Raw genomic sequence first — 27,697 nt, forward strand, 5'->3', positions numbered from 1 at the left:
GGAAGGAAGACACAAACTTTGTACTTTAAGAATCTGCTGATACTTCTCGCCTCTCTCCTAGCCGGCGGCCTTTAATTTACTGCCAGGACCCCCCGTGGGCTTCCAGGGGGAAGATCTCCTTCCTCTCCTCCCCGCTCCTCTCCCCTCCTTCTCCCTCTCGCTCCCTCCATCCCCGCGTCCCCCGGCCGCCCCCGAGCCGCGGGGCCGCGCCGCCGGGGCCCGCTCGCAGGGGGCGGAGGACCGGCGCCCCTCGCCCGCCCGCCCGCCGCGTCGGCGGGCCGGTGTATGTCGTGCCGTGGGCTCCTCCGTACGGGACTCCCGGTGAATGAGCACCGCCCGCCGCTTGCCGCCGCCGCCGCCGCCCGCCTCGGCCCCCACCTCCCCTTGCCGGGGTGAGGCTCCCTGAGGGACCGCGGATCGCGCCTCCCTGCCGGCTGCCCGTCTGCGGCGGCAGGAGCCCTCCGCTCGCTGCGGCGCGGCTCTCCGCGGAGCCCTCCCGCTCTGCGCCTGGCTTTTTTATTTATTTATCCCCCCCTACCACCCGCGCCCCGGCTCGCCCCCCACCCCCACCCCCATTTTTAATTTTTTTTTAATTTTATTTTATTATTTTTACCCTTTTCCCCCGCCTTTTTTAATTCTTCCCCCCCGCATCCCGGGCGCGATGCCGCACGTGGAGATGCTGCTGGTGGCGGCCGCGGCGCTGTGGGTGTGCGTGCGCGGGCAGGAGCCCGGCGCCAAGGCGGTGGCCGACCGCTACGCCGTCTACTGGAACAGCACCAACCCCAGGTACGCGGGGCGACCGCGGGCGCGCAGCGGCGGGCGAGGGGCTCTCGGCGCCGGGAGGGGGTGAGGAGGGGGCGGGCGGGGAGCGGCGCCCCAGCGCCGGCGGCTCTTACCCGACGCCTGCAGAAACTACTCCGGCAGCAAGATGGGGTGGAAAACTTTTTTTTTTAGGAGGGTTAGGGCCATAGGCATCGGCGGTGGGGCGGGTGGTCGTGGCATTTCTTTCATCTTCCCACCCTCCCCTTCCCCAGCGCTGCACCAGGTTAACCGCTTCGCCGGGCTCCGGTCCGTGGGCGCCGGGCGGATGCGCCCCCGCTGCGGCGTGGGCGCCCCTCGTAGCGGGGCAACCCGCGCCTGCGGCCGAGCCTGCTCCGGGAGTTTGGGTGGGATGAGGGGGTGCAGCTAGCGGCCCCCGGCTTGTGGCCCGGCGGGCTCCTGCGGTAGCGGGGAGCCGGCCCCGAGCCGCCCGCCGGTAGCGTGGAACCGGCCCCGGGCACGGAGGCGGGGGTCTCCCCCCCCGGCGGGACGGAGCCGAGCCGGGACAGCCCCGGGCAGCATCGCTGTCGGGGGAGGCAGCCGCGGCGGAGGGTTGGCTTTCCCCCTGCCCTGCCCTGCGCTGCCCGCCCGGCGGGGGGCTCCCCCGGGCAGGCTAGAGGTAGCCGTGAGGAAGCGAGGTAGGTACGGCGTCCCGGGCCAAGGGGGATGCCGGTGCCGCCGGGGCCGGGACGGCTCATCGCCGGTGTTCCCGTCGGGGCTGAGCGGTGCCGAGGCAGCCTCCCCGCTCCCGTCGCGGCCAGGCGCGCCAGAGGTTTTCTGACAGCAAGCTCTGCGTGCAGTTCAGCGAAGCCTTCTCCTGGAGAGGCAGGTTTCGTTTAATGTTTCTGGAGTTTTCCCTCATGTTTAGCATCAGGAAATTTCAGTCTTGCTCCAAATGGTATCCATGTGTTTGGGTAAAAAGTCACCTGGGTATTAAATTTTTTGCCTTGCTAAAGTGCGTGTGAGCAGACTTACTTTTTTTTTTACTTCCCCATATAACTGTCAAGCTAGTCTAAGTAAATTTGGGGACATTTTATCTTAGGTTATCTCTTTTTTATGCTTCTGATACTGCTGTTTGGTTCGAGATTAGCACATTGATTTTTGTCACAGGTCATGTTTTTTAATAGATCTGTGTTGCCTGCAGAAAACTCCTCTACTCTGTATTCCGGAGTGGCTTCAAAATAGGTGATGCAGAAGTTAACGGGCAGAATTTTCAAGTGCCCAGAGTTAGCTAGTCTGTCCAGCACTTTAATGCTGTGTTCCTGGTAACAACACCTCAGCAATAAATAGTTGGCACAAAACGCTTGAGACAGAGGATTTATCCAAAGTCACAATAATGCTTGGGAATGATGAGCATCTGTAATTTTAAATAGTGATCTCTACATTTTCCTCTCTTTATGGGAGTTACTTGAAAAAAATTGCTCAGAGTAAATAAGACGAAAAGTTACATTTCACACCAAACACATCAAAGAACATGCGTCTCAAAAAATTGCTTGTCTCTCAAAATCAGAGTTTTTTCTGTTGTTGAAATGAAATGTAACTGCTAGGAAAAAAAAATAAAGTAATATTCACAAATCCCACTGGGCAGAAGGAGGATTGTTGAAAGAAATAGGCTTGACTAAATGCATACGTTGCTGGCATAACAGCTAGAATACTTCAAAAATAAACTTACGTTCAAGATTTTTCACTTCTGCTCTCTTGTGTGTGATGAGCTTACACAATAACTGCACATAGGTAAAGACAGTTGAAGGTACAAGCAATACTTGCCTGGTCAGTAGGTATTACGCATTGAATGGATTTGTAAGGATTCCAGTAAGTTTAATCATATTTTATTACTCTTAATGAAATTTCTTCTTAGTCCAACATTAAACAGCATCAGACTGCAAAGAAAACTTAGTTTTGTTATTCTTCCAAACACTAGAGGAAGAGTTAATTGTAAGATGTTTCTAAACCTTCCCTTTTAAAAACAAACATTTTTTTTCTTGTCTTAAAATACTCACTGGCTCTCACAATGGAAGTAGCTATTTGGACATGTCATATTTGTCCATGAGTTAAACATATGAGAAAGAGCAGGATGCAGATCTATTTCTCCTTTGTTTTATACAGTGTACGAGTTTTTGTGTGCTTTCCAAGTTACATGATAATTACAGAAAAACAGGCAAACACCGGAATGGTAGGTGTAAGAGACCCAAAGAAAAGAAAACATTTCTGTTTTGAATTTGTTTCATCAGAATCTAACCTGAAGGCAAAATTCACTTTGGTTATCAAAATTTTTAGAGCAGTTAACAATGTTGCAGGAGTAACTTCACAGTGATTGATCTGCTTCCAGAAACAGACTCAGGAGATGAACAATCTAGTTTTTATACACATAGAAGTAAGTAGGGATGCTTACTTGGTCGTAACCATTTGAAATTAGAAGACAAAATATATTGTCGTAAACAAAAATGCCGCCATTGTGCTTTAGCTTACTTCTTTATTGCATTTATTCAGAATTAACAAACTGCTGTAGAACTAATTAATTCACTTAAAAAATGAAGTGTTGATAATTGTGGTAGTGATTAAAGGCACTCTAAATTAAGGTTTCATCAAAACTTTGAAGAATTTAATAATGATTGTATTTCCCTCAGATACGATGGTGTTTAGGTTTTTAGTAATACACTCCAGCAATTTATTGAAATACGTAAAGATCTAATCCTTATTAAAAGACACATTAGTAAATTGATGAGTGGCCCAATTGACAAGTGTTCCTGGTGCGAACAATATTTGGTAAATAAAAAATCCTAAGAGTCTATTAGCAAAATTCATATTACATTTCTTGGTTAGTTGCCAAAGTTCTGCTAGAACAATTAAAAAAAAATGTTCTATGATCATAATTGTTAGCATGTATGAGTAACAAAGTAGTATATTCTTACAGAGCCTAAGTCTTTTCTTAGAAATGTTTTAAGTATTCCCGTGTCTTATTTTTGTTATGTATTTAATTATCAACATACACGAAGTACCATAAATGCTGTAGTCCAGTTCCAGGTGAGGATGTGTTTAAGAATTAGGATTTCAAAGTATAATAAAATAAGGTTTTTTAATCCTTTCCTTGTGGATCGGAACTTAATCTTCAAGTAAGCTTGAAGATGTGTCCTAGTATTTTTATTATTTATGTAGGCTTAGAATTAAGTGTACATAAATTCTACTTATCACCTTAAAAGTGCGTTAGTCTTTCAGCACTGTTTGTTATGTGTTCTTACATAGGACAGTGAAATAATATCATCAAAGAATATTATTCTGAATCCAACAGTTAAAATAGTTTGGGGAGTTTGTTTTGTAATGGAGCATATTTATTTAATCCTGATTACTAGTGTCCTTGTAAATAGAATTCAGCCAAAATGACGTGTAACTGGGCCAAATTTTGAAGCGGTTTACGTGCTTGGTGCTTGCTACTGCTTTTAATCTTGTCAGAGTTCAAGCTGAACTACTTGCTGTAATTTTGCTACATTTTTCTGCTTGCAGGTTTGTGCTTCAAGATTGTGGTTTATATTTAGGTATTTCCCTATAAGTTGTTTCAGTGGCAGGTTATGTAGCTTCATAAATTGTTACTAGTTTCAAGGTAGTTAAAAAATGGTTGCATTTCAAGTCTGGTTTCTGGTCATATATAGACGCCAAGCCTTGTAGTCTCACGAAAGCAAATATTTTTTTTATTAGGAGTATTACTGGGTTTGGCTGCATCTTACACAAGAAAACTGTATAAAGTTACATCCACAAGAGAATTATTATAAAGACATAGGATGCAGACATATTTTCTGTTTGTGTATTTGTGTGGATAATAAAATCAAGAAATCAGATGCTAATTAGAGAATTCAGAGACTGAAAAATCATTTCAACTGGTGTGTTCCCATAATTAAGCTTGATACTACAATTTGATCAATATCGCTAGAGGTTTTTTTTAAAGATGGATAACTTGGAAGCAGCGAACAGAAAAAATGAGTGGATGCTTCTGAAAATTCTATGTATAGACCAGAATTGCACAACTTGGATGTCTAAACTTAGGTGAAATTTGTATCTGAGTATTTTAGGCATTAATTCATAAAAGTCTATGATTTCCCCAAAGTGCGTACTGACACCCTTAAGTTCTGCTGTGGTTGTGTGGATGAATGGATGTGTACTTAAGTGCCTCCCTGAACCAGCCAAATGCATAGACTTAATTTTGAGAAGCTCTGGCCGCGGCTGCTCAGGCACGCCTGGCACTTCTCGAGAGTACGCTGGCCGGCTGGATGGATGTCTGAGTATCCTACCATCCATTTGTACACGTTTGCAGATTTCACCATGGCATGTTGGTTGTATGTGCTGAAATCACATGGCTGTTTGTTTGCTTTTTTTCTTTGGTTTGGCTTTTTTGTTTTCCATCCAGAAATAGTTCTGCCCAGGTACGGAGATGAGGGAAACCATGCAGAAATGGCTGGAATAGGAAGGAGGCAGTTACATGTTGTCAAGAACAGCTAAGAACCTGGAGATGAAGAGGGGCAAAATCAAGGCATTTGCTTTGGTTTTGGTATTCCATGTAATTGTTACTTGTCAAGGGAAGCATAAAAGCTTAAGTGTTAGGGATATACACACGTACACACAAATATATGTATATTAGCGGCCATTTGGAAACAGCATAGCTTGTATTTTGAGAATATTTTATCCAGAAGCTTGCTCTGAGAGCTGAAGAAATCTCTTACTGATTTCTCATAATTAAAAGATCAGCAATAGAGCCTTCAATTCTTTACACCTACTTTCTGTGCATTTAGTAGTTTCACTAACACCGTGTGTCTCCAAAAGAATATTGGTGTTTATTTTAAAAGTGGGGTTTTGAAACAGTTTGAGTCATTCTATGGAAAAAATACACAAAGAACAATAGTTTCACTGGCCTCCACCTTCGTATGAAAGGCACCTTGTTAAGTGGTACATGGTCTTCATGAAATGCTTCTTATTAAATCTTTTCCAAATGGACATAGTGAGGACACTTCATTGCATTCTTTCTGCTCTCCTTTTGGAGAGGGACTGATAAAGATGAGCCTTCCTCTCTCTCCCCTGTTGCTATGATCCCAGCAATCTACTAGCTTCATGCTGGGCTGAGAGAACAAATGAATGCAATTAGTCCTTCAGGAGTCATGGTCTTTGCATTCATACGGAGAGGCATATGTAATATATATGCATTCGTATGCGAATGTGTATGCATTTCAATGTATGTATATGTATACTTATGCATATATGCATATATATGTATGTATGTATGCATTGAAGTGTGTCATTAGAAGGTGATGTAGTGTAGAGTAAATCATTAATGTTGTGTGAGGAAAAAAAAATCTCTGAAAACGCAATTTTTTAATTTGTGAGCTCTTAAAGGCTTAGAAAATTAACAGCTTTATGAACTAATTCGCAGGTCCCACCTTCCAGCTAAGACCTTTCGTTTTAAAATAAAAAAAACAACTAAAAAATTATTTGCAGAATCTGTGTTTTAGTTCTTGGCCATCTTTCCATTGTGCTGTTTCTTCGCACACTAGTAGTCCCCGCGTCAGTAGGTGGGCAGGTAAATAAGCAAGTACTAAGGCACGCAAACATAAAATGAATGAGAGAAGATTGCAGGGATATAATTTAAGAACTCCATGGGCTTATTAAAGTACCTTGTTACTGCCTCTTCCTAAACCACTCCTGTCGCTGGGCAGAGTCCTTCATCCTTGAAATGTTAAACTCTTAAGAAAGCGCGTAAAGAAAGCTGGTCATTTGGATCACCTTAAAGAAGATGCTAACGAAGATGCAACCTTTCACGGAGAAAGCATGGGTAGACAGTAGTTTGTCCATAGCTGTGAGACATACCTCTTTTGCTTTGGATCACTGCTTCTTTTTCAGGTTGTTATTTTTTAATGCTATTAGAAGTATTTTGGAACTGGGATTTTCTTCCAGTAATCACTCTTTGCTGTCCTATCCAGTTCTGAGCATTGTTTTTTAAAAAAAGTCTTTAGTCTCATGATTAATCTAATCTTCCAGTGTTTCTGAATGGTGTAATTCACTGTTGAGAATAAAGGGCCCTGTTTTGTTTAAGTTTTCGTTGCACTCGTGCTTAAAATTTAGTCAGTCAGCAGCACACCAACATAATGAAATGGAAACATTTGGTTTAAAATAAACAGACACATTATTGAAATTGCTTTCTGGTGGTATTACAGTTATTGTGAGTAAGCTCTACTGTAATGTGCTTGAGCATAGCTGAATGGAAGAATAGAATCCTTCACACATTAGAAGTCTTCCTTGCATTTTTGCGTACTCCCTATTCATTGTAGTCTCTACAAGCCAGATTATAGTTGAGCTCAAGTAAAATGGTGGGTATTATTTTATAGTGTGCAAACATGTATAGATGTGTGAAATCCTCTTTTTTAAGAAATTGAGCAGAGATTGTTACATTACAAAACCACAAATTCCCACTCCTACACATTTTTTAAAATAATTTGTGTTAAAGTCAAGTATTTGAAAATATATAAAAAAAGGTTGCTGTTCCACAAGGATTGAGATATTTCTCTCGTAGCACGCCAAGGTTTCCAACAAAAGAAAAATACCCCCACCCCACCCACTTTTTTTTTTTTTTTTCCCATCTGGGGAAGCATCCTTCATATTTTACTGTTGACAGGTGGATGAAAATACATTGTTAGATCCTAGTTTTATGAAAAAAATGAGTTTGTTTATTTTTGACTGCTGCAAAATGTAGAGAAATTGTTCGATGCCCATGTTCTGTTAACTGGTATGCTAGGAGCTTCATGGCCATTTTTCTGTTAAATTGCATGACCAGTAAAAACGCTGTCGAAAGAAAAATCAGCTAATGAGAAGATACAAAAGAGTCCTGTTAATTAGCAAGATCTGCTTCAATAGCTAATATCAATTTATAGCAAATTCTTCAAGTTCGGCAATTTTTACTTGAAAAACCTTGAAAACTACAATTCTTATTGTCACTTGCATTATAATCTAGTGGAAGAATTTACCCATCTATGCTGATATATGGTGTGGAAAAAAATGATCTTAGACTGACAAACCCTGTAAGTACAGTATTAATTAATTTTCACTTTGTTAATTTTCTTTTCTGTCATTAAGTCAGCATATTAATCTAACGAGGAACTTTTCAACAGTAATACCTTCAATAAAAAATTTTACTTCATGTTTATCACTGAGTATTTTTTTTGTTTATTTTCATCGAACTCTTTAAAGAACCATCTTATTTGATAAGGCGCCATTTTCAGTTTTTGATGACAGTAATAAAATGTTCCTGGAGTACAGAGTAGGAATGATTTGCTTCTGAATCACCTGGTGAGGCTAAAAACTGGAGTAGGAGATACGTTTGCTTTGACTCCGATCAGCCTCTGCTAAAATATCTTTCTGTTCCATTCCTGAAGATAAAATTTGGTCTCATGACATTTGAAAGGATGTGTATTTTGACAGAATGTATTTTGTGCCATAATTAATGTTTGCGGTGTAGCACTGACATTCTTTGTTCGTTAAAATAATGTAATTTTTCCTCCCCAAAATATCTCATTTTTTTGCTTGGGGATGGATCCTGGCCCATGGCGAGCACATTCACATTGTGTGAGTTGTTCATCAGTAGTAGTTGAGCGCTGTGGCCTTTCCCTAGTGGGTAGCAATGTAGCGCTACCTTTTTGCTTTTGTGGACTTCAAAGTAGTATTTTTTGTATTCATATTACAGTTCAGAATAACTTCCTTCTCTCTACAGACATACAAATCACATTATCTTATCACACAGGGAACTGCTAAGAAATATATATAATTTTTTATCATACTAGTGCTGTACATGGGATTTTTAATTTTAACTTTATGTTTGGTTTAATTTTGTAAATAAATTTAAGTATCTTGTCTTAGTCTGTGCCTTTGAAACTGGAGCTGAATACATTCTAAATCTTTTCATCAAAACGAAACAAAAAATACTAAATCTCTCAATGTCTAATATTTTGTTATTTTGGCAGTGTTGTAGAAGTAAAATATAGATGCATTTTTTGTGAAGAGACAGAAAAAAGTAAATACTGGTAGATTTGATGATGATCTTTGAGCACAGTGATCAGTCTGTGATGCTGGTTCATCAGCGTTAGATAAGGACTGCTAGCAGCTTTAATGATGTTGGGTCCCCTGGAATTGTTAAGCGTTGCTGCAAAGAAATTTGCTAATTAATGTTGTTAATGAGCAGGAAAACCAGCTGCATTGTTTTTTTGGTTTTTTGGGTTTTTTTGGTTTTTTTTTTTTGTTTTTTTTTTGTGATTTTGTTTTTTTTTACATAATGTCTAATCATATTCTTAAAAAACGGTTATGTATTCATACAGGCAGGGCGTTTGGTGAGCAGAAGTTAACAAAGTAGGAGCTATCAATCCTGCTCTCTTTCCTATTGTTTCCAGAAAAAAAGGAAATAAAGAGAGACTCTGGAATTTGAAAGTATTGACCTTCTGACATGCACACACAGCATGGTCATTGCACTGGCACACAAAGTGCCTTAAGCCACCATAATGGCAAACTGCATTTTTGAAGTTACTGATATGAGAGCCAGCTGGATGGGGGATGGACAGCCAACATTGATTCTGCAGCTATTTGCAAGTTACCACTTCAGAGCCAGACAGCTTCACTTTTATATTCCCAAATTTACCACTTAGGAATAATGTTGCTTTGTTCGGCTTAGCCAGGGGTTTGTGACTGCTACATAGATTTAGAACCGTTTGGTCCAGAATTGTGTGGTCATTCTTCATAGAGATCTGCTTCACAGAGTCATTTCATTCATCTGGTGGTGGGGGAGGGATGAGAAACAGTGAAGGGACATTCAGATATAGCATTCTTCGAGGAAAATGCGCATCCACATTAGCTACTCGCTTTTTTAAAGCTTTTTAAAGATAAAGGCAGAGATTTGGATCAAGTAGTTGAAAGCCAGTTCAGACCCTTGTCTTCAGACTACATGTGGTCTCCTGGATAGCCTCTCCATGCGTAGTCTGGAAAAGACCTAATATTTTATATACTGCAACAGCTCTTCCCTCCCCTGCTCCGCACCTTTTTATTTGTTGTTTTTGTTTGTTTACAGTTATTGCTCCAATACACTTATACATCTTTTTGCAGTTCTCTTGGGGCTTGGTTTATTAAAAATTAGTGATCCATCACTAAGCGAAGTACAGTACAAATACTGGTGCTCCCAAAAGGGAGTTTTTGTGCCAAACCAGAAGAAATAATAGGGATACAAAAGCTGCCAAAAAGCGTGTCTCCCAATTGCTAATTAATCAGGCGAGAAAGCACCTCAGCAACTGCAGTTGAATGTGGGACAGTTTATTGTAAATATTGAATAAAGATATGTTAAGAGGGCATAGTTTCTTTTTGTTCATAGCTATGTATAATTAAAAAAAAAAAGTCAGCTGTGCCAAAGTTAGTGGGGATTTCTTTTACATTGATGGCATTGTCAGTGGATAGACCTCTTTCAAAAAACCTCATGCTACTTTTGAATAAAAATAATTACCATTTTGTCTATTTATTTTTTCTATCCGTTTTTAAGGTGGTGGTTATTAATAATAGTATCTGTAGACAATAAGCAAAGCTTTAGAAAAGACATTTTAAAAAACTCATGTCTTCAGTAATCTGGGTTACAAGGTATGGGAGAAAAAGAACCATTGCTGCGAATATCTGGTATCCAAAGCTGCCAATCACTTTTGGCACAGCTCCCATCATGGTCGCTGTGCCCGTAATTAAATGCCTGTCATTAGTGTATTTTTCCATAACATTTACAATGGAAAAGGCAAGGGGTCCTTGCAGAGCTATGGCTGTCAGGGGAACAATAAAAACTAATTACACACTCTGCTGTCACCATTGTCAGCTCTGCTTTTGGGGGGAAAGAACATGGAAAGTGTGTGCCTAATAATTATATATATAAAATTATATATATACAGTACCCAATTGGGGAAACTCAGTCATAGTGAAGTGACATTTACTTGGAAGTTTATTATTCCCGCATTCAAAAGATCTTAATTCTAGGGTTGTATTTGTCCCTTCACTTACGCCTAAGTTGCATACACTTTTGCCTTTGCATTTCAGTCAGTTTTGCCTTTCTCTCTTTCTTTCTGTCGTGCACACTTTCTGGTGAACGGAGCTTTCCAATAAAATTGCTGAGATCAAAGCCGGTATTTGCCTGCATTTATTAAGTGGGTGCAAATCATCTTATCCTTTGTATGCTTTTGCTTGTGTCCCGCACAGTAAACCGGATAAAAAAAAAAAAAAAAAGCGCGGAATGAAAGCAGCTACTTTGCATGTTCACCTTTTTTTCTGGTTTCAGCCCATGATGTGCAGGTCATCTTCAGCGAAATCAGGTTTAAGATTTTGGAGTACTGCAGTGGTGGCTTTGGTGAAATGTGTGCCAGGTCTATTTATCAATGCATAATTATTTCCAAATGTTATAAGCATAAGTGCATAATTGCAGAGTGAATTATCTTGAATGCTGTCCTTAAAGACATTGAAAGAGTGAAGTTGTGCCTTCACACTAGTGTTTACTTTTTTTTTTTGTACTGTGTAAAATGAGTAATTTATTTAAGCATTTTTTTTTAGCCCACTGATGTAAGGAAGAATAGATCCTTAGAATCAGAATTTAGAATATATTTATGTACTTAGAGTTGCAGACAGGAGCCTTGTGGTATTTTTGAGACTGCTTGTTGCCTAACTGTCATAGATTTTATTTCTGCTTTTTTACACCCATAGGTACTTAAAAACCTTTCAAAGAATGGTCTGTAAAGCTGATTATGGAAAGTAGTTTAAATAAATATCCTAGTTTTTAGAAGTTGCCGAAGTCAGTAGGAACTGGTGGGTACTAATGAGGAATGGGATTCTGTCTATTTATTTTATTCATTGGAATTGTATGCCTCGATAGATACTATAGGATCTAATGTTGTTTTGGTTTTTTTTTTAAATACACCACCTTTTGATGCTTTTTTATTGCGGTATTTTCGGCTGCGTTCAGATCCAACTGTATTGGAGTAAAAAGATTCTCCCACTGCTTTGTATGGGAGTTGATACAGGTCCTGTATTGATGACTTTATGACATAGTTAATGAGTAAGAGTTTCAGTAGTTAGCATTGTCAATTTTTGTGGAGCCACACAATTTGTGTGAATCAAATCTAGTGAGAGCGCACAAGAGCATGGGACCCTGTGTGTATTTGTCCGATTAGGTCCAAATAAGTTCTAGACTGAGATTTTTTTGAATAGTTTTTGCAGAATTTGGACCTCCAGCTTTCCAGGGATGAAGGGGGTAAAAGTGAACCTGGTGGAATGGGTAGTTACTTTGCCATCAGCGGTTTCAAAAATGAGAATTGTCTTATCATACATGATTAGCAGATAGGCATTAGTGAAACTCTGAGGTGTTGAACGCCTTTTACAATGGAGGACAATTTGTTTATGCCAAAAAAATCATTAATTTAAGATCACGAAGGTAAAGTTAATCGGGTATAGCAGTACACCACTGGGATACAGGTTATGTATTTTCCAAAGCACTTTATGCCATATACTGCTGTCTTCCTGATAAGATATTCCTTAAAGATGGGATGGATCTTGTGAATGCCCAAATAGGTTAAATTGTTTCCTCACTGAAATAATTAAAACACTGTATTAGGGAAAGAAGTCTCTGTTTTCTAGAAAATAGAACAACAGTTTTCTACAAAACAGAAGCCTCTATTTGGCTGTAGAATGCTGCTTCTCCTTGCACATGTAAAGTCTTTAATATATAAAACATGTAATCATGTAATTTATTACCAGTTTATCAAACTAGTGAGCAGGTATTCTTGTCCTGTGGCATGTCACTGTATTCTGAGGCTGCTGGACGAATCAGAACGAATTTTTCTTGACGTAATTTCATTTAATGAAGCACCAAGTATTACATTTTTATTGATTTCCAGTGGACTTTCTGATATCTAGGGGCTATGAGATACAACGTAATGAGAAGAAGATGCATCTTTCAGGAAGCGTGGTGCATGTTTTATTTGAGAAGGCACATGTTGATGAAATAAACAATTTTTCTTAAAATCGAGGCACACAAAAAAATCAAGTTCTACTTCTTAAACTGTATGCATTGTGCATACATTTGAAATTTGATCATGTTTTGCAGTCTCTGTGTTGGTAGATCCAGTTGTAAGACATTAGGCCCAGTTTAATGTTACTTATATGTATTTGTAGTGAGTTGCCTGCAACGTTCCCAGAAATTTTTGAAAATTTTCTGTGAAGTTGATTTTTAAAATATACTTCAGAAATGCCCTCTGAATGTTTAATGGCTTTTTGTGTTGAGTTTACAAATGTTGTAAAGGAATGCACAGAATTTTATTGAAGAACTTCTGTCTTAAACAGCCCTCAGACAAACCACTGTTACAAAAAATAGTAGGAACACTTCCTGCAGAGAACATGGTAATTTTGTAACATGCTTAATAACATAATCCTCACTTAAAAACATGAAATATAAATGAGTCTTTCAAAAGTTGTATTGTAGATAGGAACTTCACTAGTAGAAGTTCAGTACATTTGTTGAAGGTTTTGAGAGTATAAAGAGATTCTTCATTAAAATAAAAACAAAAGTGTTGTTATTTGCAGTATCTTTAATCAAGGTGGTATGAAATTTCTCATTAAGGTTAAGATTCACATTATCATAACAAGTGACAGTGTGGGTGAAGAAGAAAAATTAATTAGAGAGGTAGATCATACTAGTTTCTCATTATATCATGGATATTCACTGCATTCAAATTCCAAGCAAACCTTTTCTCTATATCTCAATTATATAAAACTTACTTGCAAAGAACACTTTATGAAGAGAATCTCCAGTTCACTGTTTCTAGTCCAAAGCATGATAGTTAGCTTTAAAAAAAAAAAGAAAAGTATTTTTAGTGATTTACAGCATCACTTTAATATTACTTTTTCAGACCCTGTCTCTGACTGAACTTCATTTTATGGCTTACTGTAAAAAGAAATCTCCGTTTTCCATTTTTCATACTAGCTGTCTTGATTTAGTGCTGATATAATGGCCTTCTTCAGAACAAAGCATTTGGAAGAGTTTCCTAAGCACTTTATTTTAGGTGTAGAGTTTGGAGCGAATATATTATTACCGATGAAAGCAATTTTGCCTTTCTAACTTCTGTGAGTAAATCAGACCATTGCAGTGCCCAATTAGTATTTCTGTACTGTTTTTTTTCTTACGTGCGACAGGAATGATTGCATCTTCTTTGTGTGGTTATTTTCTTTGTAAAAGTAGTACAGCAGGTGCCTACAAGACTTGATTTTTAAATTAGAATTAGTATCAGGTAGGTGTAACCCAATCTTCTTGAATTGTCTCTTTTCTTTCATATTCAGCACCACTCTTAAGACAAAATGTCCTCTGCTTTCCACACTGTAATGAAAATGTCAGCGACAAAGCAAGTCTTGGTAGTGTCTTAGCCCCAAAAGTATGGTGATGTACCCAGGTAAAAAAGTTCTGTGGTTTTCAGTTAAATGTGCTAGAGATTAGTACTGTTACCCGTGATTCCTATTAGGGATAGTAGCCTTAATGGCTTTGGTCTGAGAAACATTCCCCAGCTCGAGACAGAAAAGAAATAATTACTTTTTTTAATATAAGTGCATAGGTTTTAGAGAGAACCTTTCTTGCAGTCTCTACTTATTGTGGTCCACTTCACTGCAGTAATGTTCTTACCGAAATAATATATCAGAAGCAAGCATAGTGTTTACACAACTATGCCTTGTCAGTTGAGAAATTATCTGATTAATACAGAATATCCTGATTTGTGATAATGTGGGATTACTTTTTTCAACAGTATTCCATAATAAGTGATTGGGAATAGGCTGTAAGTAATATCCTGCAATATTTATCTAATGAGCAGAGGGTAAAAGAAATAGTGTGTTAACACACTCTGACCAGACGCTATGCTGTACTTGCATGAAATTCCCATTGAGTTTACTGAATCGTTGGGGAAGTTATTTTTTTTTAAGTTGCAGTAATACAAGAGAATGAAGGTAAGTATCAATCGTTCAGTCAAAGTACTTCACTGTGCCTCATTCTCTTTTATTCCTCTCCAAATTTCAAAAACAATATTAGCAATGCTAAACTATTTTTAAAAATACAACATAATTAAGTCTCTCTAAAAAGATTTACCATGTGTTTTCACCACTTCTGCAAGCGCATTTTACTTTTTATTTCAGTTGTTGTTAACTGAATGTTTTTTCCCCTTCAAAACTTTGGTTCCATCTTAGCTACTGTTTCGGGCATGGTTATGTATTTATTTTGTATATATGTTAAAGCTTATTTGGCCATATATTGATTAAAATTCTCACCCTGCATATGGGGTTAGGAGAAGGTAATATAAAAGATGGGTAAGAGAAATTTGTTACAAACTGATTATTGTATAAAGGAGCCTGTACTTGTTTCCTTAGGACTGGGAAGCCTTGTAACTTTATTCTTTTGAACTCTGTTTTGGAAACAAGCATTTCTCAGTTACTCAGGAGTCTTAGGCCTGTTGCAGGGGTGTTGGTGTCTTCCTTTAATAGTACTGATTCTTTCTACCTGTATTTTGGTGCTTACAAGCTTTCCTGCATTCCCTTAAAGTGAGAGGAGTGGAATGGAAAGCGACTGGGAATCAAATTTTAAAAATTAAACAAATGTGATGACAATAATGCAACATTCTCAAATAAAGCAACTCAAACAATCAAAACTCCGTGCATCTGAAAATTGAACATGCGAGGTGGAGAGGTGCGTCTCTTCTGCTGTTGCCTGCCCTTTAACCCCAGGGCTGACATAAAATGTGTTTTTCAGAAGATCCTGACACATCTGAAGCTAAAGCTGTAATTTTTCCTGTTTTAACAGTGGCTTGTCAGACACTCTGACTCAAAACTTTCAGTGGAGTCTAACATGAGAAAGCATGCTCAGACAGGACTCCAACCACTCTAAACAAAAAAATCATACAGCTGCCTTTCAGTTTGAACAGGTAAATGGTGATTGTCAATCCAGTTGTATTTCACTGTCAGAATCGTGGTTTTGGGAGGTTGTTTTTTTTTTTTTATGTGGATGGTTATGGGTAGTAAGGGAAGAAGCTGAAGAAGAAGGAGGGGGGAGATTCTACAAATGACAACCTTGCTTTTCTGCCACGACGCTTCTTTTGATTTTGTTGGTTTTGCTGCAGTTCTGCAAGCTTCTGGAAATAGATTAATACTTCAACAGAAGCACGAGTGCAATGCAAAAAGAAAACACAAATCCTGAGATTTTAATTAGAAAAATGTTTATTTGAAAACATTTAATTGTACTTCCATTGCATATGAAGTCATCCCTTTATTAGGGCAAGTAATTACATCTTGCATATGACTTATGTCCTTAATGTGAAAAATGTCAATTCTTAACCATTTTTGTATCTTTGTTTTCTTGATAAGCTGGAAGTGTGTTTTTTACTTATGGTTTTTAAACATCTGAGCAAAAAGGTGCATTGCTATAGTGTATGGTCATGCTTGTGACCTAGGTGTTGCAAAGAGAACAAGAGCTTTGGATGGTTGATGAGCTGGGTTTCTTTGCATACTTCGTTTGCTTGAGTCACTTTAAATGGATTTGCATATAGTAGCCATCTGATGTGTGATTTTCAAACTCTGCTAATCAGCTTTAGGGGAAAAATTACTTTCCTAATTATAAGCTGATTACTGTTCAGACATAGGTTGTGGTATTATTCGGTGTTCTCTATACCTTTCCTGTCCCTCTTCCCTTTTTTTCTTTTTGTTCTGTGACCATGAGCATTTCCAAGAAAAAGTATTTTTGGTTGTAATCTGTTTATCCCCGTATTTTTACGTTGTTAGAATAAAATCAAGAAAGGTCTCGGGGTTCCCGGCTAGCGCGTTCCGCTTGGAAGGAGCCATGAAACGGTGGCTTCAAACTGCAGTAAATATTGACTGGGTCTCTGAGCTGAGCCTTGCTCAAAGCTCACTCTGAAGACTTAAAAGGCTCCTATTGTTCCTTCTCAGTCAGCACTCCATAGCCAAGGCTAAAGTATGCATGTGTTAGGAGAAGAAGAAAGGCAGTGGGGGAAATTAAATTGTGAACGCAGCTGAAGGCGCAACTGCTCAGTGCAGAGGAAAGGGAAGCCTCCAACAAAACAGGAGCAAGGACTCAGTGCAGGTTGCATGAAGCTTTGCAGAAGTGGAGTGTCCCAACACTGTCCACTGTCTTTCTGAGCGAGGTGCTAGATCAACATAGCCTTAGCATCATTTGGGTAGGGTGTGGAGAGAGGGGGTACCAACTTTTTCCTTCAGGGGATGGTACCTGCCAAAGCTTCTGCAGTCCTTTGTAAACAACTAGGCAACGAAGGTGGATTCTTGGGCAACTCTCTCTCCCTCACTGTTTGAGGCCCTAATCAGAACAGCGATGGATGAAGTATTTTGGAGAGTTTAACTACTGCTGTTCTGTTCCGTGTAGCTCTTGTCTTGGCTGTGCAGAAGGAAGGCAAGATGCAGAGGATGTAGTTTCATTAGGCCGCCACTTTTTATTAATTCATTAGGGAACACAGCTTGGCAATAAAACACAGCCTGCAGATTGTTGTGCTTTTCTTGGCCAGTCCTTTCTCACTGGAGAAGCTTCTGCCAGCCAGTCCCGCGTGGGTGATGGACCCTTGCTCTAAGGTGGGATGGGGAGCTGTCTCATCTGTTTATACCCTCCTGACTGCTTTCTGTTTTCCTTAGGAGTGTTTTTTCCTAAGTTCCTTCCAAATTCTTGTTTGCCAGGATATTTCACCTCTTTATAGGATGAGTACTTGTGTTGGCTGGGTGGGTAATACAGCCTACTACATTGCATTCACCTGAACTGAATCTCCGTATGCATATAGATCCCTGACTTGCTGTGATGAAAGTGAAATTCATCTCACCAGGCTTCCTAGCTCCCTCCCTCCCTTCCCGCCCAAGAAAAGCCTTCAAAGAAAAATATGATTAACATTGTACCTGCTGCCAATCTTAAAAAAAAAAAAATCCTGCTGATTAATTTTTGCTTCTAGATAGGTGCTCCTTGAATGTGATGAGAGATATGTGTCTCTCACATTTCACAGCGGCCAGCTGTCCTCCTCCCTTTCTATTTTGTCTCAGTTATGTTCTCCGTTCCCTCCTGTCCTTCAGTCTGGATGATGTAAGGAAACTTCAAAGGACCCGTGACCTCCTTTTCTTCCTACTCGCAAGACAAAGCCTTGCCCTCTGCGTTTAAGATTACAGAAATGACAGTGTATCTATCTCATTATTGTAAAGCATATTGAGAGATTTTGAATATGAAAGGAGCTGTATAAAAGCAAATTCTGTTTACTCTCCTCATATGGGAATAGGATTGTCTTGTTACTGCACCGGTCCTTTATCTAGGAAGGAGAAGTGCTCTACACCGTGCTAATAACAACAAGTTTACACTGTGGTTTTCTTACACCCTCTAGCAGCCCTATAGCAGGAAAAGAACCAGTCTTCAAGGGTGGGGTAGGAGAAATTAAAACGAGGATGGGGAATTACCTGAAATATGAATGTACTGTTGATAAGAAACTTCAAGAACAGTGCCTTAAAGCTAGCAAAAGCATTGTTTTTCAAGCTTATAGAGAGCAGTACTATTTCAAAGCCATAAAAAACGTCTTTTGTAAGTACGTAACACATTATTATAAATTGCTGTGGAGCAATGTGGTTGAATTTTAATTAACCAGGATTTTCATTTCACTAGTGATCAGCCGATTTGGCATGTAGAATACTTAAGAATATAAAATCTGTTAAGTTGAAGTAGATCCCTCCCCCCCCACCCCCCCCCGGCAAACATTTTTTTCTTTTTTTTTCCCCCAATGAGAAGAATACTCTACGTAAATATTGTATACTGATCACCAGATCCTGTTCAAGTTCCTTTATCTGTTCTGAAGACAGAAATATGTAGTTGAAGCATTTGTAGTTGTGGTCCAGAAGAGGAAGGTTTATGATTATTTTTTTTCTGCAATGACTCTGTTTTCCTTTGACCTAGTATTTTAAACACATAACAGATTTACATCTTGTTAGTTTTACAATTTTAACCATTACTTATGTTTTCTTCTGTCTTGGAGTTTAAACCAACATCTGGAAAACATATTTTACTGAAAACCACTGTATCACAAACACCAACTTGAAAAAGTTAAACATCATTAGAAGGAATTTTTGTGTATGCCTTGAATGCAAAGTGACTTTCAATAAAGCCAGTAGAAGGAGACAAGCAACCAGACTCTTATCTAGGCCACTTTTATTTTTTTTTAATATCCTCCTTATTTGCCTGTATGCCTCCCTTCCTCGTTCCTCACCTAAGACGATTTTAATATTATGATTGATATTTTACAAACAGGAAAATTCAGAGCTACTGCTTCTGCAACAATTGGGACACTTCTCTATTACAGGAGCTGTAAGATTTTTATTTTAACCTTAAAGCATGTGTGTATGAGATAGCATAAAACGCCTGTGTTCTGGAAGGGCTTATTGTTCAGACCGGAGAACAACATATTGTTGTACAAATTATCCCTCCTCTACTTTTGAAATTCAGTGTAGAGTTGTTTCTTTGTACTCGCCAAAGTAACTATTCTAAATGACACTCATTTGTGTATTGACTGGCTTTCATTAAAAAAGAATGACCAATCAAAATTGTAATGTATTTATATGCTCTTTTTCTTCATGATAAAAAAACCCTAAACTTGTGTTCCTTCACTACTGCAGCGGATATTTCAACTGTAACCATGAGTTTTTTAGAAAGCTTATAAGTCTTGGTAGAAATATGGTGTTGCTTTTTTTTTGTGTCTGTAATGCTATGTGTGCCTGACAGCTCCATAATGCAACTTTATTTTGTATGCTAACATTCTTACCAGCTGTTTTCCCATTTTAGCAGAAGTCAGTTTGAAAAACAGGTAGTTGTTGGTACTTAACACTGTGCACTGAGTTGCATCTGTTTTCTTCAAACTTTTATTCTGCAAACATTTATCCAAATTTCAAATGACAACAGAAACTACCGTATTAATGCAAAATATTCTCCTTCATATGCAGTCATGCCCTCTGTTTCTCTTAAAAGCTGTAGATTTATTTTTCCTGTTTTATAATAACAAAATTTTATAATGACAAAATACCACAAAACGGAATGGGTTTATTGCAATCTTTTAATTTTATTTTTTTAAATCTAATTCTGCCAGTGTTTTCTTAAAGGAACTTAAAAGAATTAAAGTGTTGCAAGGGCTGGGAGGAGTTGAATTTCTCCAACGTTCTTCTCAAGAAGAGTGTTTTATTTTACGCTAGGAGTCTGCAAAGAACAGAACAAAATCGTGCAAAGACCTGTTAGGCACGTCTCCATGAAGACTGAAGCAATGGATGCGGGGGCAGGTGGTAACATAGAGTTATATTGCTTAGTGCACTGCTAACCATTTACACCTTTCACATTGAAAAAGACAGAACAAAGGGAAGAAAAACCCTCATCATCCGTGCAGGTACTGATTTTCAGTTCAGCTTCACCATAATCAGTTTCTCCGTTTGATTGGTACAGCCCGTTTCCTGTGGCAGAGTGGCCTTTCAATCAATTACTTGAAAGCAGAAAACACGATAAAGAGCTGTTCTCCTAGAGCACGGGGTTTGCACCCAGCCAGTCTGTTGCTTTAGGTAGATTAATCAGGGATGTACACAACCTCCTAACTGAACACAATTCACGGGTCTTTGCCTTTGTGTTTCGGACTCAGAAACGGGTTGAATTTTATGTTCTTCTGTATTCGTCTGTTAACCAGGTTCTGCATTGACTTGTTCATTTCTGACTAATGAGAAATGTAAAATTGAGGTTTTGTAGAACTAAACTTAACTTGGCTTGATTAGTCAGAAAGAATAGCAAACAATGGTACTGTAACTGGGCAACATAATTTTATTTCTTGACAATCCAATACTGGGTTTCATTGCTATATTTTAATTGTAACGAGAGGATAATTTAGGACATGAAATTAGGACCATATGCAGGTGTGTATTTTTATTATGATTCGTTTCAATTATTCCTAGGAAGAATTACCGGAATTGCTGCTTTTGCCCAGACTGAGGATATGCATATATATCCTATATGTATATTATATTTCATATTTCTATTTAAAAAAAGGTTGTGACTTATACCAATGAAATAAAAGCAGTTCTTAGCAAACTGTTACGTCTAAGCCAGTTTCCTTCTATTTTTCTGTATTCTTCACATTTGTGTGTATGCCTTGCTTATTTCTCATCTAACATAACAGTTTTATTATTATGATTGGTATTTTACAGCCAGGAAAATTCAGGATGCAGCAATGAAAGTTCTTTTTGAAGCGTTAGAATTTGCTTCTTTATGGTATAGAGTCCACAACATGCATGGGCATTTTGTTTTGCATAATTACTTATCCTATTGCAAAGTATTAGAATGGCTGTACTAAACAGGGCATAACAAAGTGTGAACCCAAGGGGTTCCTGAGGGTTTCCATTGTAGTTTATAGTCTCTTAAAAGTTCAGGACAACATAGTTTTAAGTCATTTTTGTAAATGGAACATGAAAATGCTTATTTAATCTCTGTGGATGTTAGATACAAGCCCAAATCATCCTTAAAAAGCAGATGCCTAGAGAGATACTCACTGATTTGACACAAGGATTCCTGCTAAAAGCTGTGGTAATTCTGACTCGTGGAATGTCAAAATTGGCGCATGTGTTACAATGACCTGTGCAAGTTTCAGCAGATGAGGTTCATGATATTGGGTCTAGCACTCTGCCTTAATGGAGAATAAAGAAAATGATACAGACTCATATATGTACATTTATGCATGAGAGTTATTCTTATTGGTCACATTTTTGAAAAAATGTCTTGAAATTATGGTCTAATATCTGTAAAAATAATTTGAACGTGTCATATAAGTGCCTGTCTGATCAAGCAGCTCTCTATAGTACAGGGACATTGTAGTGTATTAGAAAAGTATGAAATTGTGGAGGGGCGGTTTTATTTGTATTAATTAAATGATTGTGATATTTCTGCTTAAAATAAAGAAACTTATAATTTTTAATAGGCTCTGTCATGAATAGTCAGGAAACAGAAGCGATTTGCTTTTTTGATCTTCTACTTGAGCAGTCAACCTCTGATATAGTGTGGAAAAAATATTTATTTTCAGAAATGGATTTTGCAGCTATTATGCCTCAAAATACAAAATTTATAATTTTCAGCTAGAGAACAGATGTATAATTTTATCCTTAGGGCCTTAGATGATGAATTACATTCATTCATAGTATTAAAAAAACCAAATATATGTAATGGCTTTCTGTGTTATTAATGCAGAATTTTTAAATTCTGGCCTCTAGAATATTTTTTAAAACTGTTCAAGTTATAGCAGTTTCTGAAGATATGCAAATTGCACGTTCAACTTCAGTTCTGAGTGCATTTTTGTACTAAAATATAGCAATTGACCAGTTCATATTCTTCATTTTCCACAGCATCTGTTTTCCAGATAGGTGTTCAATAACACCTTTTCAGCAGCTTGTCTAAATAATTGCTGAAATGAGAGAAAGCTTTCATTTACTTGGTGAATTATAAAACACACACACACAAATCCCTGCGCTTTGGAAGGGTTAAAGCCTTTCATGAAGGTTAATAGAAAATAAAGAAGTGTAGCAATGTAGTGTTTGTTTGAAGAATTTGAGCCAAGGTGTCTATTTATCTCTAATGGAGGATGACAACGAAGGATTTAAGAAGTCATCCCACTTATTGTCTCCAACACAAAAACCTTCCGCCTGCATCTTTCAACTTGCTTCACCACTTCTGAAGAAGCAATGGGCAAACTGCTGAATTTTTATTAATCAGCTTAACCTAATGAGATGAAAAGACCTTTTCAGAATTACAGGGGGAGAGATATGCACATACAGAGAAAGCTGGTTTTGAATGCTTTCACATCTAGAAATTTTCATCATACCAGCTGGGAAAAGACAGCCCTCAGTTCTGCTTCTGGCTCCCTCACCTGCTATCCTCCTTTCACTTTCCTACCTAATTTTAGATCCTCTGTAAGCATATGTTCATGAGGTGTTCCCCTCCCCCCGCCTTCCCCACCCCTGCAGGAACGAGTAAAGGGAAGACTTAATGCGGGTTTGGGGTGGAGATACCTTTGGGAACTGAGGCAAGAAAGCCTAAGCTGATAAAACATGACTCTTCTGATGGGGGCCCTGTTTGGATAACTTGCCTCTTCTAAATTCTTCTTTTCCTTTCCCTCCCTCCCCCCCAGCTCCCTCTCCTTTTCTCTCTCTTGTCAAGCCCACTTCATAAATGGTAGCAGCTGGAGATCTTTTTAGTGGCATTCAGGGATTACTGCCCTTCAGGATTTTAATAAGCCCCACTGCCTGAAATGCCTGTGAGGGTGCTCTCTGAGACAATTACCATTCAGGGCTGGGATTGAGGGCCCTTCATGGCCCAGATGGCCAAGGGGCTGCGCACGGGCAGATAGCATTCCCCAAACAACAGATCACTGGAGCAAAGAGAGAGTGCTGCTTTTTTTTTTTTTTTTTTTTTTGTTTTGTTGCTGTTTAGGATGAAGAGTGGGGAGAGGGAGGAAAGGAAGTGAATAAGGGGGTTCTATCACTTTGCAGCTAATCAAAGCTAAGTTTGCTCATCCTCCTATACATAACTGGATTTAAACTGTGACCTCTTAAGAATTGCAATTTCAGGCTACGTATCCCTATTCACTGTAAGGCAGCTGCTCTTTGTAATTTAAAAACACAATACCCCTGATTACGAAGAGTATTTCTTAGCTGCCCCCACAGGAAGAAATAACCTGCAAAGGGCTAGAATGAGATCTCTTCTTACTCCAGTACTGGGAACAGAGGACAAAAATTGCAGGCAGAACTAATTGGTAGCTGTGGATGTCTGGGACAGTCTGGAAGGTCTGGAAAATACAGCTGATTAACAGAAGGGAAACATTTAGCCAGAAGGAATTGCTCGTTTAGGTTTGCTTTTACCTGCAGTATGTCACGGCTTCTAGGTGAAGCACATGGAAATGAAGTGGTGGACTTCTGAAATTTCAGCCACTGAAGTAAGGGAAGTGCAGGGTTTAGGAGAGGAAGCTTGAAGTTGTTTTTGCAAGGAGCACTCCTTAGTGACATAAGTGCTTGCAAAGCTAATTTCAGTACAGCAGAGCTTGTTGGTCTTGCAGTCCTGTGCAAAAAGTGGGAAATGTGGCTTATTAGCCGAACAGCTGTTCTCTGTCTGGATGGACAGACATTAATTTTTTAATCCTCGGACCCCCTGATGGCAGAAAAACCAATTTGTGCCTCTTCACATTAAAGTTAATATTTTTGATACAGTGCTCAGTTGCTGCCCATTTGCTTTTGACTTCTAGAATGAATACTTCATTCTTTTAAATCATATTTAATAAGAAAATAAAATGCATCATGTCATAAAAGAGAGAAATTGCCTTAAATAAAAAGCATACAGCTGGACTGTCTTATGGCTGAATAGTTTGGATGAATGGGACTAATTCTGTAGTTATTGATCTTGAGGTTTCTTCTCCCATACCCCAGTAAGCTGTAGCAAGTTAATTTGTGGAATGGCTGAAACTCCAGTTCAAACTTTAAAAAGAGTATTTGATTGGCCTCCAAGAAAAATAACAGATATAAATTGGTGGTGGATTTTTGCATGCTGATAATCTGTATGTAAACAGCTCTGCTTCGTAAACAGTTTATTTCAAATAATTACACCAAATTAAAGTAGGATGAGAATTTCTTACTCTAGAATGTGTGATGATGGCTAGGGCACAGACACGGGTCCTCCTGTTCATTATAACGCTACTGAACTCTTCCTTCTTTCTCTGAATATTCAGACTTCTCAAGTAGAATAGCTGTGTGGAGGGGATACCTCTGTGGTTAAGAAATCATTTGTAGCAGAAATAGTAATACAGTTCACCTGAAGATGATGTTTCATTAGCCCCTTTCAGACTGATAAGCATGATTGCTTGGATATGCTCCTATTATGAAGCTGAATAATCAGCTTTGTTTCTCTCCTGCAGTCCCATCAGACCCTTTTTTTCCTCTGCACTTAAGTGTTACTAGGATAACAAAATTAAAAAGAAATAAAATGTTCGTAAGTCTGAGAGAACTTGACTTTAGTAATGGATGCAGGTTTCTGACATGTTAGCGACTCTAATATCAATGGCCAAGTGAGCCAGACAGTGTAACGCTTGTGGTAGCTTCTAAGTGTTACAGGTATTGAAACAAATTCTACTTGCCATACTCTGATGAGTAGACTCATTGAAATAATTGGGATAATCATTAAAGTGGGTAAGATGAGTAAAATTTGTGCAGTTTAAAGAACTAATACCATTTTACATACTATCTTTTGAGTCCTCAAATTCGATTTGTATGAGAGACAGCATTATAAATTAGAACAATTTATTTAAGATTGAAACTTGACCCTTCTGTTCAATTTGAATTGATAAGACTGGAAAACTTCAGCTAGAGACTACTTCTGTATATACAAACAGTGCTTCAAACAGTCTGGTGTATTGTCTGACACGTCTGAGAACATCCAGCGCATGTGCTGATGCATTTCACCTAAGGGTTGCAGGATGTGTAGTCGTGCCAGAATATCTAGGCTTTTATTTTCATAATAGATATGTGTGTAATGTTACATATAATAGCGATTGTGCTCTCCAGCGACATCAGTGTGAATATAAGGCTGGACTAACAATGTCATGGCGATACAGGCTAAAACTTTAGCTAGGATGTGCAGAACTATTTAGAATAATGGTAGATAGTTTCTGTGTGTCAATATAATGTTAAAGTTGATTTATGGCCACTTGGTTTTGATTATCAGTTTGGATAATTTCAAGATATTTTCATTTTCTGATATGTGTGATTCATGTCAGGAATGGTGTATTTTCAGAAGGACTTCTGGTATGTAAGTTATTGCCACGTGCATCTCCTCACCTCTGAGCATTGCTGCAATGGGCAAATATTGACCAAAGTAAATATTTAAGCTCCAAAGTGATGTTTCCTATATTACGACCTATGATTCCTCAGACTATGTTCCACATCTAGGTTCCTCCTCAATGTTCAAAGTTTTGCTAAATTGTTTTTGGTCCCTTATTTTTTCCCAATACTAGGATAGGTCTAATTTTTAAGACCATTAAGAGATAAATTTCTCATTCGTTGTTTTCTATCAGGATTCTTTGTTGATAACAAAGAATGCTAGAGATACATGCAAAGATAAGACTTGAAAAACAGATACCATATTTGAAGGCCTATTTGTAACATATAAAGCATATAGCACTGGAATATTTTTATTCCCTTTCCTCCATCTTCCAGCATGACGTGTCTGATTTTAGCCTTTTCACATTTTCTTATTTCAGTGTCAGCAGACAGTGTATGCGCGGTAATTTACCTGACAGTGTCTACTGCTGCCAGGTCTAGAAGCCTGATGGAGTCATGGAACAGCATTATAGTGCTTGTCACTCTAAATGTCATGGGCGTTTAGCTAAGGGCTCCTACAGCCTCTCCAGTTTCTGTTTTAAAATAGGCACAACTTTTAATTAGAAGTTATGCATTTTTCCTAGTTGTTAATAATATATGCCATGAAATAATTATTGGATCCTAGTATCATAAAGGCAGGTGTGTAAAAAATTGTTTTCCTTTCATTTATCAACAATGTTGACCATCCTTCTGTGTGTTTTTATTCCAGAAATCATTGTGGAAATATTTTTAATAAGCTTAGATCAGCTGGATAAAATAAAAACAGTTAAAAGGTGGTTGATAGACCATTACCATAATCTTTAGGTACTATTTATAAACTTAACCAGCAGTTTTGAATCTCCTTCTATTTGAACTAATAGTTTAACATTCAAATATAAATTAGTTTATTATTTCCTTCAACTATCGTTCTGTTAAGTACAGAATTGCATTCTGTAAGTGATAAAATATTAAGTAATTTCACTTCAGAACTTCTAAAAGTTTGGACATCTGTCTCATGTCTTTAATGAAGTCTGTGTTTTTAGATTTCTGTTAACGGAGAAGGGTGTTGCTATCTAAATGTCTCCGTGAGCACATCCAGACCACGCTGTTCAAAGTGCTGTCCCGCAACACAATCTGATACACTGTAAATGGCCAATATTTTTAGGTGTCCTTTATGAGGACATGAGATGAGGACATATGAAGTGAGATGATAGTGTTACTCGCAGTATGTGGGAAAATTAAGGCAATCTTAAAAATATAGTGAAATTTAGCAGTAAATAGGAATCTTTTTTTGAAGCATTTCGTGGATATAGTTTCCCATTTGTATGTTAGGGTGGGTTTGTTATATTAGCAGTGCTTTTTTCCATTTTATGAATTAAACCCGTTTTCTCATGAAAAAAAAACCGAAGAAAATAATTTTTAATGGTATGTACAAAGCTAGGGGGAGAAAATGTTTCAAAGAACACACCAGAGTAAAAGTCCACTGGTAACTAGTTGGGCCCTTCATATTGGGTCTGGTTTTATGCACCGGTGAATAAAAGGCACTTAATTGGTGTTTATTCACTCCAAGTGTCCCAAACAGTAAACAGGAATAAAAGTGTTCAGAAGTGTCTGCACGTCATTTCCTCACAACTTGCCATGACTCCCTGGCGCTTCTGGTTTTGTCGGATTATTAGTCTGTGAAGGAAGAGATAAAGCATTTCCTTGTATTGAATTTGAGCACGCTCTGTGCTTTGGGCTGAATGAAATATTAAAGACTGTTTGCGATCTCACAGATGAGTAGGGCAGGCAAACTTTCGCACGCACATGGAAGGGGGGGCAGATGGAGGTAGAGGCATCCATAGATTCCCGAATTTTGGAGGTTTGGTCATGGTGGTTGGTGGTATTTCCC

At 38.6% G+C, this 27,697-nt stretch overlaps 1 protein-coding gene across 2 annotated transcripts in view; it reads left to right on the forward strand.

Annotated features, from left to right (window-relative positions):
• The first annotated feature begins 630 nt into the window (after positions 1-630).
• The window catches only part of EFNA5 (ephrin A5), a 209,895-nt gene continuing 182,828 nt past the window's right edge, over positions 631-27,697 (forward strand). For both annotated transcript variants that reach the window (XM_054185124.1, XM_054185125.1), the window contains exon 1: positions 631-786. In XM_054185124.1, coding sequence (XP_054041099.1) covers positions 662-786 — 125 coding nt within the window. In that variant the 5' untranslated portion in view covers positions 631-661. The remainder of the gene's footprint in view (positions 787-27,697) is intronic.

The sequence above is a fragment of the Rissa tridactyla genome, chromosome Z (genome assembly GCF_028500815.1).
Source record: "Rissa tridactyla isolate bRisTri1 chromosome Z, bRisTri1.patW.cur.20221130, whole genome shotgun sequence".
NCBI lineage: Eukaryota > Metazoa > Chordata > Aves > Charadriiformes > Laridae > Rissa > Rissa tridactyla.